General features: G+C 41.5%; 1 protein-coding gene across 3 annotated transcripts in view; it reads right to left on the reverse strand.

The window, feature by feature from the left end:
• The window catches only part of AFF1 (ALF transcription elongation factor 1), a 177,048-nt gene that overhangs the window by 42,306 nt on the left and 118,464 nt on the right, over positions 1–16,278 (reverse strand). For 2 of the 3 annotated variants that reach the window (XM_046656144.1, XM_046656146.1), the window contains 4 exons: positions 11,554–11,598; positions 6,741–6,827; positions 5,499–5,535; positions 1,910–1,961 (listed from right to left, as the gene is read on the reverse strand). In XM_046656144.1, the coding sequence (XP_046512100.1) occupies positions 1,910–1,961; positions 5,499–5,535; positions 6,741–6,827; positions 11,554–11,598 (221 nt within the window). The remainder of the gene's footprint in view (positions 1–1,909; positions 1,962–5,498; positions 5,536–6,740; positions 6,828–11,553; positions 11,599–16,278) is intronic. The other variant, XM_046656145.1, reaches the window with a different exon arrangement.

The raw sequence follows: 16,278 nt of genomic DNA on the forward strand, positions 1-16,278 counted from the left end.
ACAAGCTTATTCTCTAGTGCTTAGGCCCCGTCTTTTTTTCCTTTCATATCTGCTCCTCCACTTTTCTAAGGATTCCCAAGTACTAGTAGCTCTGAGAGAAAAAGCATTAAGACCTAGATTGATTTTTAAAACCAAAGTTACAAATGACCCTGTAACTAACAATTTTTTCCCTGAGATTCAAAGTGTGTTAGCTATCTCCCTGGCACTCCGCATGCCACTCACATGGTTTAAGTGCATGTCAAAGAACTCTAATGCTGACACCAGAGCAAAGTGACCCGCAAGCACTAAGAGATGTGCCACATGAAACTGGAAACAATGACTGCACTTCACAAATTAACTGGGACACTGCTTTCACCCAATCTCCATGTAAGGGATTCCTTTTTCCTGGAGGCGCATTTCATTTTGCACTTATCAACACCTACCTCTCAGGCCTAAATCAGACCCAGTTGCCTTTCTTCCTCTACCCACAGGCCCAGGGACACAGCCACCTCCGCCCACTCTGCTCCTCAGACAGCTCCTCCCTCTATGGTTATTAGGAAGGGGGATGCAAGCTCTTCAACTCCCCCTCCCTCGCTGCCCCCAAAGACATTGGCCAGGGCCCTTTCGGTCTGAAGGGCTTTATCACCACCCATTACAAAGAGCACAAGGTGTAACACCCTGGGGAAGTTACAGAGCTTCCACAGAGGCATTCCAGCTGCGGTCCTGGGATCTGTCGTTTCTATTCTCCATCAGCCATCAACTGGTTTAACAAACCTCCTCCTTCTTAAATGTAAGCTAAGTCAGTGACTCTAGACTGTCAGAATTCCGGAGTCACTCAAAGTTTTTTAGAAAAAGAGAAGGGAGAAAAGGAAAAAAAAGGCAGAAAAGAAAAAGGGATCACTGACATAAGGTTTACTTTTTTCTAAAAAGGAAAAGAAAAACAAGCAAAAATTCACCATCTGCCAGTCCCACAAATGACACAGACTTTTATTATGCACACACAAAAGTCCATCTTTCAAACTATAATAAACTTATCTTTTTAAAAACCTCTCATGACACTGTTCTTTTTTCTTGTTATTTTGCCACAGAGAAATGAAAGCTCACTGCGTGGAGGAGCTGCCGTGGGAAGCAGAGTGAACCCAGCCCCACAGTCAGTCGTGGAGACGACACAAAATAACCTCTCTGCCTCAGTTACACGGTCTGCAAAACAGTCAGTGCACAGCAATGCCCCATTCCAGACACATGGGATGAATATCGTGCCCAGAAAACAGCAGCAAGCTGGCGTCCCCAAGTCCTCTGGGACTAACAACTCCACGGTAGGACCTAGTTAGTTACTGGAGGAGAGAGAGGCCTCCTCACTCAGCCCTTAAAAACCACTTCTAGTTGTATGAAAGGAAATATTAGTTCAATACCATCAAGAAATGACAAATTGGGTTAAAATGCTGATTTAAAAATCTTTATTATGTAGTTTAAACTGTTCCAAAAACCCAAAATCTATCTGGACTGACTTGGCCTTAATAAAGAACAGCTGGGCAATAGGACTCATTCATTATTAAGTAAAACTAGGCCAAAAAAGTGGCAGAAAATCCTAAATTGTGCACATCCCCCAAAATTTGTTTCCAAAAACTAAAGTTATTTAAGACTAAAATTTATAAAGCTAAAACCTTCTATTTTCCACAGTTAATATGTAAATAATGGCTCGAATGCCTTTCTTTTGAGAAAACCCTTTAGCAAACTCTCCTATGGTGCCGAAACCCTCAACAGAACTTAATCCAAACATAAATGTAGGTCATTTCTTCCCTTCACAGTGCAGGAGTATTTTATGAACGTCATTACTTGAAAGCAAGGGGAAAAATCTGAGCACTAGATTTACATGGAAAATTACAATGTTATAACATAAGCTTTTAATAAACAAAAGCGTTTTACTTACGACGTTCCCTGCTGAGAATTAGTGTGGGTTTTTGAAGATGTATCATATTGTTCTGTGGAGGAGGGAAAAACGATCAGAGCAGCACAATGACATATTCATGAGACTGTTAGTTATAAATTTCCCTTTTTGCTGCCCCCCCATTTCATCTAAACACTGAGTAAACTTACACTCTGTCACCCAGAGTGCTCCACGGCACTTGGATAAGCTCACCACTATAAAATAACGTTTGTGTGACTCTAGAGAGAGGGCTGCTCAGAACTGACAAACGCTTCACAGACAGACACTCTTCCCGTGCCCCGTCCTTGATGTCGGTCAGTGGGGCTCCCCTGGACGCACCGGGACAGGGCTGCTATTACCCCCGGCTCGACTGCCCATCTATCTGGAATGTGTGAGCGCGCCCTTTCTACAGCCCCTGGCCTTGGGCGGCACCTGACCCTCCATTATTCAACACCCCCCCATTCATTTACTCAACAGCTGTTTATAGACTGCCTAGTAGATACCAGGATGTTCAAGGCATCAGACCCTGTCCTCGATGAGCTTACAGTTGACCGAGGGACATGAGACAGGTGTGCAAATATCTACAACCCTGGGCAGTGTGAGATAAGTATGCAAATCAATCCTACAAAATTAACTGTCCCAGGAACCTGGAGAATGGTCACTGTGTTGGTAATGACTAAAGGTAGCAAATTAGAAAAGGAACAAAATGAATTGCGTCACAAAGGATGGGTGAGATTTTGACAGAATAACTGCTGGCAGGAGGGAGAGGAGGTAGGGAAGGCCTTTACGCAGAAGAGACAATGTGAGCGAAGATACAGAAGCAGGAGGAGTTTAAATAGCACGTTTGGGAAGGGTAAGGCTCGGGTGCAGAGATGTGGTAGACAGCATGGAAGACAGGTGGAAATCAGACTGTAGAGGGCTCTGAATGGCAGAGTGGGAAGTTACGACTTTATTTTTTGGGCAATGAATATCACCAAAGGTCTAAACAGGGACACAACACAGCAATTCCTCAGAAAGATTAACCTGCTGGTGCTGCCTGGCATAACCCGGAGGCGATGAACCAGTTGGGAGGCTGCTGAATCTGTCATGGCATGAGGTCACAGGGACTGACAGCAGAACTCGAAGTGAAATGGAAACATGGGTGCCTGTCAGACAGGGGGAGTGATATTCCCCACAAATGGCATGTGGGGTCCCTCGAAGATCTGTAATTAATCACTTTATCCTCATGGTGGCAGCACCTCTTACATGATATTTTCAATTGCTTCCCCTTCGGGCTAGTCAGCTGGGGCCAGGACTACACATTAGAGGGACTGGTCACCCTTCTGGCCCCTCACAGGGACCCGAGACAGTCATCCTGACAGGCCCTGAGCTCCGCAAGGCTCTGGTTAAACTTAGGCAGCCATGCTTTTGCACATGTGGACATAAACACTGGGGCATACAAGCAAAATCCTTATACTTCATTCTCTACAGACTCGAAAAGCTTAAAATCACTTTTCAAGAAATTTGAATTCTCTTGCTGGGCACACTTTGAGAAACATATGTGAAACTCTACTTTTCCGAAAGCTCTAACTGCCCTCTTCATCCAACATGAAGCTAGACCCCACTAGGGTCCAAGCAGGCCCCACAAAGCCATATTCTCACAGAGATTCTCACAAGCTTCCCCAGAACACCAACAGACACAGCGGCAGCAGCATGAAAGACTCCAGGGTAAGCATCTGGTGAGCCGAGACCTAGAGGAGACCTTCCAGCATCCGAAGGAACTGGTCCACACTATTCCACAGGCCAAGACAGCCACCCATCCTTGGCCAAGAAAGTGCTTACCACTTCATCTTCGACTCTATTTTGCTAAAGGGAAATCTAACAGTTTAAAGGATTAAAGAGTCTTTCTGAATGAGGAGTTAGCAATCAGGCAAACCGTGAGTAACACAGTGGAAGGCATATGATCTGCATGACTGGCAGCCCAAGTAAATGGGGGAGTGGGGGGTGAGCAGGCAGTAAATGGGCACACAGCAGCCCTGTCCACAGCTGAGCTGGTGATCCACCTGCAGTCTTGTGTCACTCCACTTGTTACGTGTCTTCGGATAGGGTGCCAAGATGCTGAGAACAAAAGGATTTCCCAATCTCTCCAAGAAGCCATCAATTTCTGTTAATTTTACCTTGCTACTTATACAATACTGTGGGGCAAGATGGCCAGGTTTATTTCCCTACATTTGGGAGAAATTTAGTTACGAGTTCTTTGCAAGCTATTATTCAGTATCTCTAGAGCAGGAGATGGCAAACTTTTACTGTAAAGGTCAGTTAGTAAATATTCTAGGCTTTGCATACTATACCTTGCAGTGTAATAATAAATGAATGGGCATGGCTGTGTCCTAATAAAACCTTCTTTACAAAACTAGCTGCAGAACAGGTTTGACTCTCAGACTGTAGTGTGCCCTCCCCTGCTCTAGAAGGATACTCTGTTTCTGGCTTTTCTCATATTTTTCACTCTCTTCAAATCCTTGCACTTTAAACAATAGAATAACCAAGGGAAAAATATAAGTGAGGGGAAAAGAACAAGGTGGGGAGATCTGAAGGAAGAGTCACCTCCAGGGAATATCTATGAGCAACCTTTTGCCATCACACACACACACACGCGCACACATGCACACCATACACCCTACTTTGGTCTTCCTACCCTGTGAAGACTAACATTGCATAACTTTGGCACTCACCATGTATTGATGAACTAAACGATTGCAAATACCCTAGTCATTTTTGTAAGGCTTACAATGACTTGCATGTAGTTGGGACACCAAGAATTTATTGAGCCAAGGGTTTTCTTAATTAATTTATTTTCTTTGAGGAAGATTAGCTCTGAGCTAACATCTGCTGGCAATCCTCCTCTTTCTGCTGAAGAAGACTGGCCCTGAGCTAACATCCGTGCACATCTTCCTCTACTTTATATGTGGGACGCCTGCCACAGCATGGCTTGACAAGCAGTGTGTAGGTCTGCACCTGGGATATGAACCAGCAAAGCCCGGGCCACCAAAGCGGAACGTGCACACTTAACCGCTGCGCCACCGGGCCGGCCCGCGGAGGAGTTACTGATGAAAAGAAAAAGCTGGATCCAGTTAGCCTTCTTCTGTTTCCCTCTGAATCCTCAAATATTTACAATCCATGAAAAGGGACCAAAAGAGAATTACATGGCAAATACATACAGAAGGACTGAAGAAGCTGTATGCTCTATTCCTTATAAAAATTTCTTACTTTTGTTAAAAAATACAAGAACTACACAAAATACCCCAACCTATTCTTAAATACGATTCCCGAGTTACAATGCTTTGAGAATCACAATTAAGATATTTCTGAGGTGTCAGGTAATACACTAGGTCGCATTTGTTAAGTACTTTACTAAGTTGTCTTCACTAACTCTTTGCCACAATCTGAAATTCCACCTGAAGAGCAGCTTTGCGTTTGTCATCCCTTCTTCTTCAGGCAACACAGGAAGCCCTCATCTCTGCTGGGGCATTTTTCATTAATGTTTTTTATATGAAAACAGTAAAAACCATGCTTTGTTGTCCAGTGCAATAATCAGTTCCACATACTTACTTACTTTGGTTTTGGGTTGCAGAACTAATGTGCTGAGAATCCTAGAAAGAAACATAAAAATCTCTTGTTATTAAAATGCTAAGGTTTACAAGTCTAAGGTTGCATCACTGCTAAATCTGATGGACACTGTTAAATCTAATTTTCTCATAAAGTATGTTTTATGGTTTCTGTTCTTTCGTAGAGTTAATTTTTCCTTTGGTGTTGAGAAAAGTTTTTTGTTTTGTTTTGTTTTTTAACAAAGTATAATGTTTTTACTTTAAAACCAGTAATAATGAGTCACCTTTAAAAAAAAAAACAACTATCAAGGGGCCGGCACCATGGCCTAGTGGTTAATTTCCCACACTCTGCTTTGGCGGCCCAGCGTTTCACCCGTTCGGATCCTGGGCAGAGACCCAGCACCACTTATCTGGTCACGCTGAGGCGGCGTCCCACGTGCCACAACCAGAAGGACCCACAGCTAAGAATATACAACTACGTACCGGGGGGCTTTAGGGAGAAGAAGGAAAAATAAAATCTTAAAAAAACAACAACGACTATCATTAGAAAATATGTAAAGTATCTAACATGGCAAATTTTGGTTTGGGTAGATACCACCTCTTTTGAAAACAGTATCATGGAAAGAAATAACTATAACACAATGTGCATACATACACCAGGCTAGACTAAACATAGATCCAAAGGCAATATTTTTATATTCTAAAGGTTATCCAAAAGTATAAACCAAAAAAAAAAAAAGAAAAGGCAGTGTTTTTAATACATTGTTCACAAATACTTCAACGGAAACATGCAAGTCAGTAGTTGATTCGCTTGTTATTAAAACCAGCACTAATGTAGATGATCACATTAAACCTTAAGAAACTTTAGGAGGCATGAGAAGTGTAAGATATGTGTATGTATGTGTATATCTAAATTCTGAACTAGGAGTCAGATAACCTACCTCACTTAATTTCCCTGTACCTCTGTTTTCCCAGCTCTAAGTAAGGACCCTCAAGTGAGAGAATTTATTAAAAGGCCTGAATGCTTTCATAAGCTATAAAACTTCCAAATTATGCAAGATGTTCTTACATAATTTGGAGAATAAAGCATTTGAAAGCCTTATGATGCACTTTAGAAGCTAAATTAATTGCAATTTTAACCTAATCTTCAAAGATTTCAACAAGTAGTACTTGATTATTCTGGCTCCCAGCCATATTTCTGACTTCTCACTGGTGTGGATGCAGTGCCTGCTACACTTGTAAGGAATTACCTTTGTGGGAAAAGGAAATTTGGAGGGCTCGGCTGTACTGGGCGTATGTATTGCTGTCAAAGGAGGCGGCCATGAATGGGTCATTTCCTAGAAAGAGATTTGGAAAGGGAAGAAAAAGTAAATTATAAACATTTATTGCTACTTAAGTTAATTTTTTAAACAATGTAGAATGGAATGAAAAGCGAAATCTTAGAAGTTATTTCATTTACTTTTTAAAAAACTCCTACTTAATGGGCTATGTTCAAAAGCTGAAGATCTCCAACTTACAAAACTGAAAAGAAATCAGTCCGAAGAAGAAAACAAGAATGTGGAACAGGAATGGTCGTAACACTGAATATTATCAAGCGTGTAAACGGTAATAGGTGTTACAGAGCTTATGTAACTCCGAAAACTGAGCCTCCACTCCACGCTCTCCTTCTCCCTCAGCTTCATTTACTGCATTTCCTGGAATTATTTAAGTTCAAAGGAAGAAGAACTTTCCTGTTTGACTTAAGCAAACAAGTAATTCAGTCACTTGTTCCACTTGGGAGAGTTCTAATGGATTTGACCCTTCCCTGATACACACTATTAGTGCACAACAACTCTTTGGAGGAGAGGACCTTAAAACATTACCTTCCTTTTCCATTAACAGAAATTTAATTTCTATTCACTATTTTCATAAGGTAGGATCTCTCTAAAGCTTAGAAATTAATATATTTATCTTGACATGAATTCTTTTTTTTCTAAGGACATTCATGAATTATATTCTGCTTTGCTACAAAACTAGCGGAGAACAGTGTCAGATGAAAGGTGTCGAATTGCAAACGTGCGCGCGTGCACACACTTTCTTAAAGAGCTAAAATCACATTGGGATCATTAACTCCAACCCCTTCCTTTTACAGATGAGAAAACTGAGGTCCAAAATGACTAGACTGGGTCCCTGAGGAAGCTGACAGCTGAGGGCACACGGTATGGGCTCCTTTGTCTTCCTGGACCAAGAGAAGGAAGTCTGTTCCCACGTGTCAGACCTGCCTACAAAACTGTCTTAAAGATCGACAGGCAACTCTCTACCAGCAAGCTGGCGACCCCCTGCACGCTGTAGGACCCGACCTGTGTAACACACCGTGTGCTATAACACTTTGCTCTTTTCAAAGTGCTGACCAGCATCTCTATTAGCACAGAAATGCCGTCTGATCTTTGCAACAACTAGGGATGGAGCTCCAGCAAGTATTTCTACCCCCACCTCGGTGCACACCTTCTCGCCTTTCCCCACAGCCACTCCCTGGCTTGCTCTAGCCCCAGGATAGACATAAATGACCTGGCATAGTCACAGAGTAACTGATGCTGGCTGTCTTGAGTAATTTTTGTTCAATATGAAATCAGGCCCTTGTCTACCAACAAGCCAACTGCTTTGTTCAGTACAAAAGAGGAATTCTGTGCTAAAATATAATGGAAAGAGTAATAACAGCTCTGGAGCCAGAGACCCAGACTGAAATCCTACCTTAGCAGCATCAGCACAAGCTGTCTGAACACCCTGAGCCTCAGTTCTCAGCAAGAGGTAGAGAAGGACCACTTCTTTCTCAGTGTTCTAAGGGCAACTGATGTAAAGTGCTTGGGTGCATGGTGCATAGAAAGCAGGTAATAAATTAAAAGCACTACAACTTTTAATTAAAAGTCCAGTTTTTAAGGAATTTCAATCCTGCACCACAGAGAAGCCCCTGCTGTTTTATTTATTTGACTGTACTTTAAGGAATGGGACCATTATAATGCTAGAATGTGAAAACACGTAACAATTAATTGAAAAAGTGTTTGAGGGTATCACCCTTATGTTTTCCAATAATCTCTGTAGAATCCCAATGGTATCTCTGACTTTTAGTCACCAATTATTCCCCGAAAACATCCATTGTACTCTCAAGGCCTAAGGCTGTCCCAGCTATTAAACCGGCCGTTGGAAAGTGCATAAAGTCTTTCAGGCTCTAAGTGGTTTGCCAGCAGCCTGAAAGAATTTATATACTTCCCTAAATGCCTAGCTTACTAGAGGGACTTACGCCTTAGGAGGATTAGGGCCATAAGGAGAGGAGGCTGCCCAGATCGCAAGGCCATGAATTCGATCCCTACCTTAACAATAACTTAGCACGTGAGGGAGTACATCACTCGCCACCTGCCTCAGTCCTGGCCTTCTAGGTGCTGCAGCTGCTGTCTTCACTCCGCTCTCCACCTTGCTCTTTTTTCTCTAGATACAGTGTCCAGTACCCACTGTTCCTCTAACACACCAACCTGTTCCCGCCTTGAGGCTTTCCCACTCTGTCCTCTTCCCAGTTCCCTGTTCACGCGCCTGCTATATGACTCATAGCACTATCAATATCTGACGTCTTATTTTATCTTTATCTCCCCTACTAGAATCTCCACAAGAGCAAGGACTCTTACTCATGTTGCATCCCCAGTGACTAGAAAAGTATCTGAGGCTTAATAGATATTGTTGAGTAAATGAATGAATGAACAGATAAATACTAGTGCTACCACTCAAGGTACCAGTGTCATTGGAATGTTGCACCCAAGTAATGTCTACGAGTACTGCACTAATTCCCCGAAGGGGCTGTCAAGGCCATGCCACTGAAGTAGAAAACCTGAGCTGCTTCCATACACCCACTCAGGGCATGTTGTCCTATCTGGACCCTTGTGCGTGATCGATTCCTGGTTTCTAGCAGTGTCTGTCTGCTATCTTCTTACCCCACCAGCCTGTAGGAGTTATAGGCCACCACTTCCCCTTCATTAAAACACTTCCACCCTTCATATTTCCCCCAGAGAACCAAACAATATCTTCCGTGATTGATTTTCTCCGTTAGAGAACTATTTACTGCCTCTAACGCCCATGAGAAAGATTTGTGTTAGGATTCCTGGCAATCTTCATAAATTGCTGGTACAAGGTAAGAACAAGAACCATGACGCAAAGGAAAGCATCTGGATCGGCATCAGAGAGTAAGAGCTGGAATGGATCCTAGAGGTCATCATCTAGCCGAGGGCCTTCATTTTACTGATGAGGAAACTGAGGCCCAGCAAGCACACGACTTAACTGAGGCCACAAACAGAAGAGAAGGGGATAGACTCTGGGTCCCCACTATGCAAAGGCCCAGGCCCTCTTCAGGCCAGGACGTCCTTCTATTTACTTTCCCTGTTTATGATTTCCAAATGAAAATACTCACCTGTTGCTTACATTAACCATTTATTTTCAAGCATTTCCAGGTAAGCAAGAACTCACCAAAGCGATGCTGGGTGAGACAGGGGAGGACAGGTGAGTTTATCAAGTTAAAAATGCTTGTCTGATGCTAATACCATAACCCTGATAAAGGATGCCACAGGTGTATATTTAACTCACATCAAAACCTAAGAGAAGCATCCAACACACGCGGAAGACAACTAATCTATATTGTAGCATTTACTTTTGAAGTAACTATAGAACAAATCACACACAATTTCAGAAAAAACGCTAAGGGCACATTTTATAACTAAGTCATTTGTTATTTTTATGACTCATCACACCAAAGAATTTCAGAAATACCAGAGGGAGAAGATGAAACAAAAGCCTGATCAAGATATCTTGTTTATTATGAATCTTACTTGCTGGGTGACAAAAAATTCTCAATTTTTAGCAGTACAAAGTACGTTTCCTTAGAGGTATTTCTTTCTCAGAAAATCCTAACCACAAAAGTAGAGGAGAAAAGATTGTAAGACAAAAATAATGGAATTGTTTTCCAAACATCTGGTTAGAAACTACTTTTGTCAAAAATTTCACAAGTCAGAAGGTAACTAATACACTTAATTACTGGCCTCAGCACCACCTTACTTAATACTTTACCATAAAAAATTAAAGGAAAAAATTGGGTAAGCAATTATTTTGAGGAAAAAAAGTGAGCAGTGGAGTTACAAACTAGGAGGTACATGTGTCACATATATCTCTACTTCAAAAAAACAACCCCAGAAATATAGTAAAAGATGAAGCAAGAATATCATTAAAACTGATGTGGAAGATAATTAAAACTCATAGAGGAGGAATGAGAAAGAAACAGAACTCTCAGTTATCACAATTACTGTATTTGAGCATTAAATTTAGCTCTAGATTTCCTGGAAATTAAGCCAAAATGGGAAACATAACAGTTTACATAACTCTTCTCTGATAAAAAGAAAGCATGCTAGATTCATGAGAATTTTTTTTTTCTTGGAACTGAATTGTAGAAGGAATTTGTCATCCTTGTGCAAGAGAAACTGAACAAATGAATAATGGATTCAATGATGTATCTGTAGGAGCACAAATGTTCATGGGACGATTTCAAACAAGAAATAACCCTTTAAGGTAGGTCTAAAGAACTTTCTACTGTTTTTCTGTTTATCCCTCTAAAAATTCACGGTCTCATTGCAGATGAGGCTACACACACGGGGAGTTACCTACAGAACACCGAGAGGCAAACCAAGCACTGTCTAAGCCCTGGGGCCTCCTGCACCACACCAACACAGGACGCTTCCTCTCTGGGAGGTGAGCAACTCTCCTGAGTCTCTATGGACGATCAGAAAAACTTGACAGAAATGTCTTAAAACTCTGGTCCAAACGCTCACAGTTTGTAGACTTCATTTTAATTAATAAAATCTGTGAGAGAGTTCAATAATATCCTAAGACTCCCCTTGTTACTCTTCCGGTTCATTTTGCTTTTGGAAGTGTGAGGGGGAAACTGTTTAAAGGGATTCGGAATGGCATCTGCTCATTAAAGTCACAGAGAATGGATATAGGCCTGTCTACTTAAATATTTCTTCAAGTGAGAAATGGTAACAATAAACTCACCTTCAGAATCTCTTCAACACAATGGGCTTCATTGGAGTAGGTCTGCTGAAGGTGAAAAGCAAGAAAGAAAGGGTGAGCACACAAATAAACAACTAGAACGATGGTACTAGCAGAAACTGGTATTAATGCAGTGACACTCTCGCAAGCTGAATCACCTCAGGGCCCACGTTTCACTATCTATTAGGAATTTCACATTCTGGATGAAATAAGACCAAAGAGATTAATCAACTTAATCGTGAAGGAAAGGGTTCCGCTGGAGACAATGGCAGACTAATAATGACCCTCAGGTCAAAAGTTTCCAATGGAAAATGTGTATATTAAAGAATATTAGTACATTTGAAATCTAGGGGAACAAGACATATAACAAAGTAGAGGCAGAAAGAGAAAAAACCAGTGCCACTGTTTTCTGCTTCATAGCAACATCTGTCCAGTGAGCCGAGTTAAATGAACCCAAAGATGGCAATCATCTGAACACCTTAGGGACCCACAGTAAAGAGGCCGACATCCAATCAAGGAAAGATTTTTTTGTAATATTCTAACCCATCGAAAATTCATTTTAAAGTTAAATGTCTCTAGCCCTACTTCAAGTCAGCCTTTTCATCTTATACGTGCACATATATACACACACCCAAATATTTCTCCAGCGAAAGAGACTAAGGAGAGAGGAGATTACCTAGTGTCTTGGAGGAAAGAGCCACTATTTATACCTCTTCCTTATCCCCAGCTAAACAAATGACAGCTGCTGGTATTCCCACCACAGAGTGTGTCTAGGAAATGTTATTTTTATAGTCTTTATATTTTTAAGTGCAAAAAAATGGAAAAGTTAAACCTAAAAATAAGTACTTTTCCTAAAGTACTAAAGAAATGAAACAAATCTCACGACTTCACGGTTTTCAATGGAATAGCAACTTCTCCTCTGTGTCAATTCATGAGCCAAACACCCTGGATGAGTTCTATACCACACACCCTCCCGTTAATGCCACTGCTGTGCACAAAGAGCTGGTCTCCCCAGTCAGTTTGGTCCAATAGCTGCCTCACAGCTAGAGAGCAGACGGAAAACGGTTCTTTGCCCCATTCGCATGTCTAATTTGAGTGTAATCTGATATGGCATTGGTTGCTAATTCCTGATCTGGGGTTTATTAATCCACCACTCCCCTCATTCCAGTTTACTGTAGGGAAGGAAAAGGGAAGAAAAGAGCATACAAGATTCACACTGTCCTGGAAATGAATCTAAGGGACATGTCAAAATTCAAATGCAATTTGAACTGCCTGGGTCTAGTTTTAAAACACGTAAATTTCATGGAAATGATTTTACTGAAATGTTTGCACTGGGTCATATTTGAGGTAGGGTCTGGAAGTTAGGAAGTAGTTTACCTGCTGGTCCTCTTGGACCTGTCTTTAGGCAGTAGGGCTGTCAACATCTACACCTGCTTACCTGCTTCCTGTTTTTCAGAACCATTAAGGGATGCCTAAAAACTGGACCAAATGTTAGTAACCAAGCATTTTCGCACGAATGTCAGAAACAGAAACAAATGCTGTTTTGACCTGACAGTAAAATGTGATTATATTACATGTGTTTCGATTTTTCACATCATCATTAGGAAAAATAACAACTAGAAGTTGAAAGTGAATCAACAGAACAGGGCACATGACTACTGACTCTGGTCAGATAGTGCCCTCCTCCTGTCTGTCGCTTGAATGAGACCGGGAATCCAATTAAACTATCTGGCAATCAAGGAAACAGTGAAGCACACTGGAATGTGGGCAAAAAAAGATCTGCCCACTGCTTCCAACAAAATGAAGTCAGAAAGCTACAGCTTCAGGACACTAAAAGACTTTCTGATCTTCATAATCACTCAACACTTAGCCAAGATGTTTCATGTCACTAGAAGATTCATTTTTTTCTAAAGGTTTATTACATGAGATGAACCAGGACTAGAGATTTTTCTATAGCTTATTACTTATTAGTATCACGGTAAGATAAATATTGCTAAACAGTCACCATTTAACCCATTTAAAATTCTAAATAAGGTCTTAGGTTCAAGCATGAATTGGTTAATCTACTGTGCATTTTCCTATCAGGTCCATTCTGGACATGGAAGTATTTCAAAGGGCTGTGGGGATTCCATTCCAAATACGTGAGGATATATCACATTTAAAAATCTCCAAGCAGCACTATGATGACAAATAACTAGAAGTGACCAAATGCCCAACAACAGGAGTCTCGCTAACGCCCTTTATAGAGCATCCATACAGCAGTATGTTATACAGATTTAAAACAATAATGTAAACATACACGCCTGCCTGGAAAGGTGTTCAAGAGATTTTCAACTTTTTCTTTAGAAATCACTTCATACTTACAGAAAAATTGCAAAAATAGTAAAAGGAATTCCCACAAACCCTTCACCCAGATTCCCCAAATGTTGGCATTCCACCACATTTGCTTTATATTTTCCTCTCCCACTCCCCACCCCTACAGATCTACACCAAACTGTTTGAGATTGAGTTAGAGTTAGAGTTAATGCCCTTTTACCCCAAATACTTTTGTGTGTACCAACACATGTTTTAAAACTATATTAAAAGAGGAGAGGTTACAAGATAGTCTGTATAAAATGAGCCCATTTTATGCTCCATCTTCCCCTGACCCAAATGAGACTCTTAGAGTAGGGCACAGGTATTTCCGATGTGTTTGCAGAGAAAGATCTGTAAGGACAGCCTGTCTTGCTTAATACAGTACAATTCGGCACCTCCAAGTCTGCTACTGGAAGGAGACTTTCCAAAAAGGGAGGAGCGGTTCAACAAACCACCATGGCCTAATCCCTTCCTTAAAATCCACTGTCCTCACAGGGAATCCAGCTGAGTCCGGCCACTCCTGCTCCGAGAAGTCAGGCTCTCCCCAACACTGTGGCCAAAGTGTAAACAGTCAGCCTCTCTGAAGCACAGCCAGTTAAGGATGAAGATCCTTGGGTGAGACTTCCTCAAAGAACAACCGATGATGAAAAGCAACAACAGTAAAAATCCACACTAGCCACGTGGATCAAGAAGCTCTGGTTTGCAGGTCCTTCCCCGTCCGACTCTCCTTCAACGGTGTAGACACGGACGTGAGCACTCACAACCACAATCTCACTGTTGTCTCACTGTTGGGTTCCCAGAGGAGACCAGCTCTCCCCTCCTGCCTTCCTGTGGCTCCCTCTCAGATCTGGTGTCCTGTACGTAGACAGACCTCCCAGCAGAGACTTCCCTTCCCCACTGGGGTCAAAATTCTATTCAATTAAAAAAAAATGATAGCAGCTACTTACTGAATACATATTGTACTTGACATTGCATTAAACTCTTTACATTTTATTATTTCCTCCATTTTATACCTTCTACTGTAAAATGTACCATCAGTAGCTTGGCGAGGGGAAAAGCTACTGCACTAAATGTCCCCACAAACTGTAGGTACATCCTTATTACAGAAACTCAAAACTGAAACAAAAATCTCATAAGGAATTTTGTATAATGCTGTATTTAATTCCCACATCAACCTTTGTGCTAAGTATTACCCCAGTGTTTAAAATGGGACTGAATTCTAGAGAATTAAGTTACACGTCCAAGGTCACACAGGGCTCTCAATTGACTGCTCCTGGCTTCTTGTTATACCACCTCTCCAAAAACCATAAACAAACACATCAGCATTTTCAGGGGGGGGATATGATCCCAGTTGTCCTATGTATGCCCCAAGCCATTTTTTAAAGAGCAATGTTTTCCTTTTGTTTGTACAAGGAAGCATTTTGGCATTCAGATTTAACTGCCTCTTACTACGACGGTGCTTCAGACCAGAAAAGGCAGCAATGTGATTTCTCACTCCTCTTGGAATGACATTGTGTAATCATAAGGAAATGCACCGATACCAAAATAAAATATGTTAGTAAATGTCTCCTAAGTGTGGCACAGTTTGTTTCAAATAAGCTAAAAAGAGCCGGACAGAAGAAATACACCTCACCACTGAGATCAGGAGGCTCTGACGTTATTGTGTTTTAAGTCTCTCAAGTTTCAACAGAGCAGCACTTTTATAACAACGCTGTTCTCAGAAAGGCTTAGTTATCACTAACCAGGAACTGCAGAGAGCACAGACACAGCATGCTGACAAAGGAAGCCAAAAGATCTTGGATTCTACTTCTGGCTTTGCTGAGGACTGGTTCTGCAATCCTTGAGAGGATTCAACTCCTTTGGGACTATTTCCTCCTGGTGATAAGGGATAATATTAGCAAACCTAACTGCACAGGGTTAGTATGAAGGTCAAATGTGAAACTTTACAAACTATCAAAAGGCACTGATACGTGAAATAATACACGGTACCAATGTTATCAAGACATTTTTTAATACCGTGACAGCTTTTAAAGAAAGCCCAACAGGTTCTCTATCAGTTTAATTTTTAAAAGATTAAAACAAATGCCCACACTGTTTTTCTTCAAATGTATGTCACCTTTTGGGTTATGGTTCAGTCTGTAGTACAATCATACATCAATTCTGAGAAATGCGTCATTAGGCGATTCGTCATTGTGCAAACATCATAGAGTGCACTTACACACACCTGGATGGTATAGCCTCCTACACACCTAGGTCATACGGCACTAATTTCATGGGAGCGCTGCATACGAGGTCCGTCGTTGACTGACACATCGCTATGAGGCGCCTGACTGTGTCTACTTGTTGCTCACCTACCCCCATCTAGCTAGACAA

Source organism: Equus quagga, chromosome 3, assembly GCF_021613505.1.
Source record: "Equus quagga isolate Etosha38 chromosome 3, UCLA_HA_Equagga_1.0, whole genome shotgun sequence".
In the NCBI taxonomy this organism is placed as follows: domain Eukaryota; kingdom Metazoa; phylum Chordata; class Mammalia; order Perissodactyla; family Equidae; genus Equus; species Equus quagga.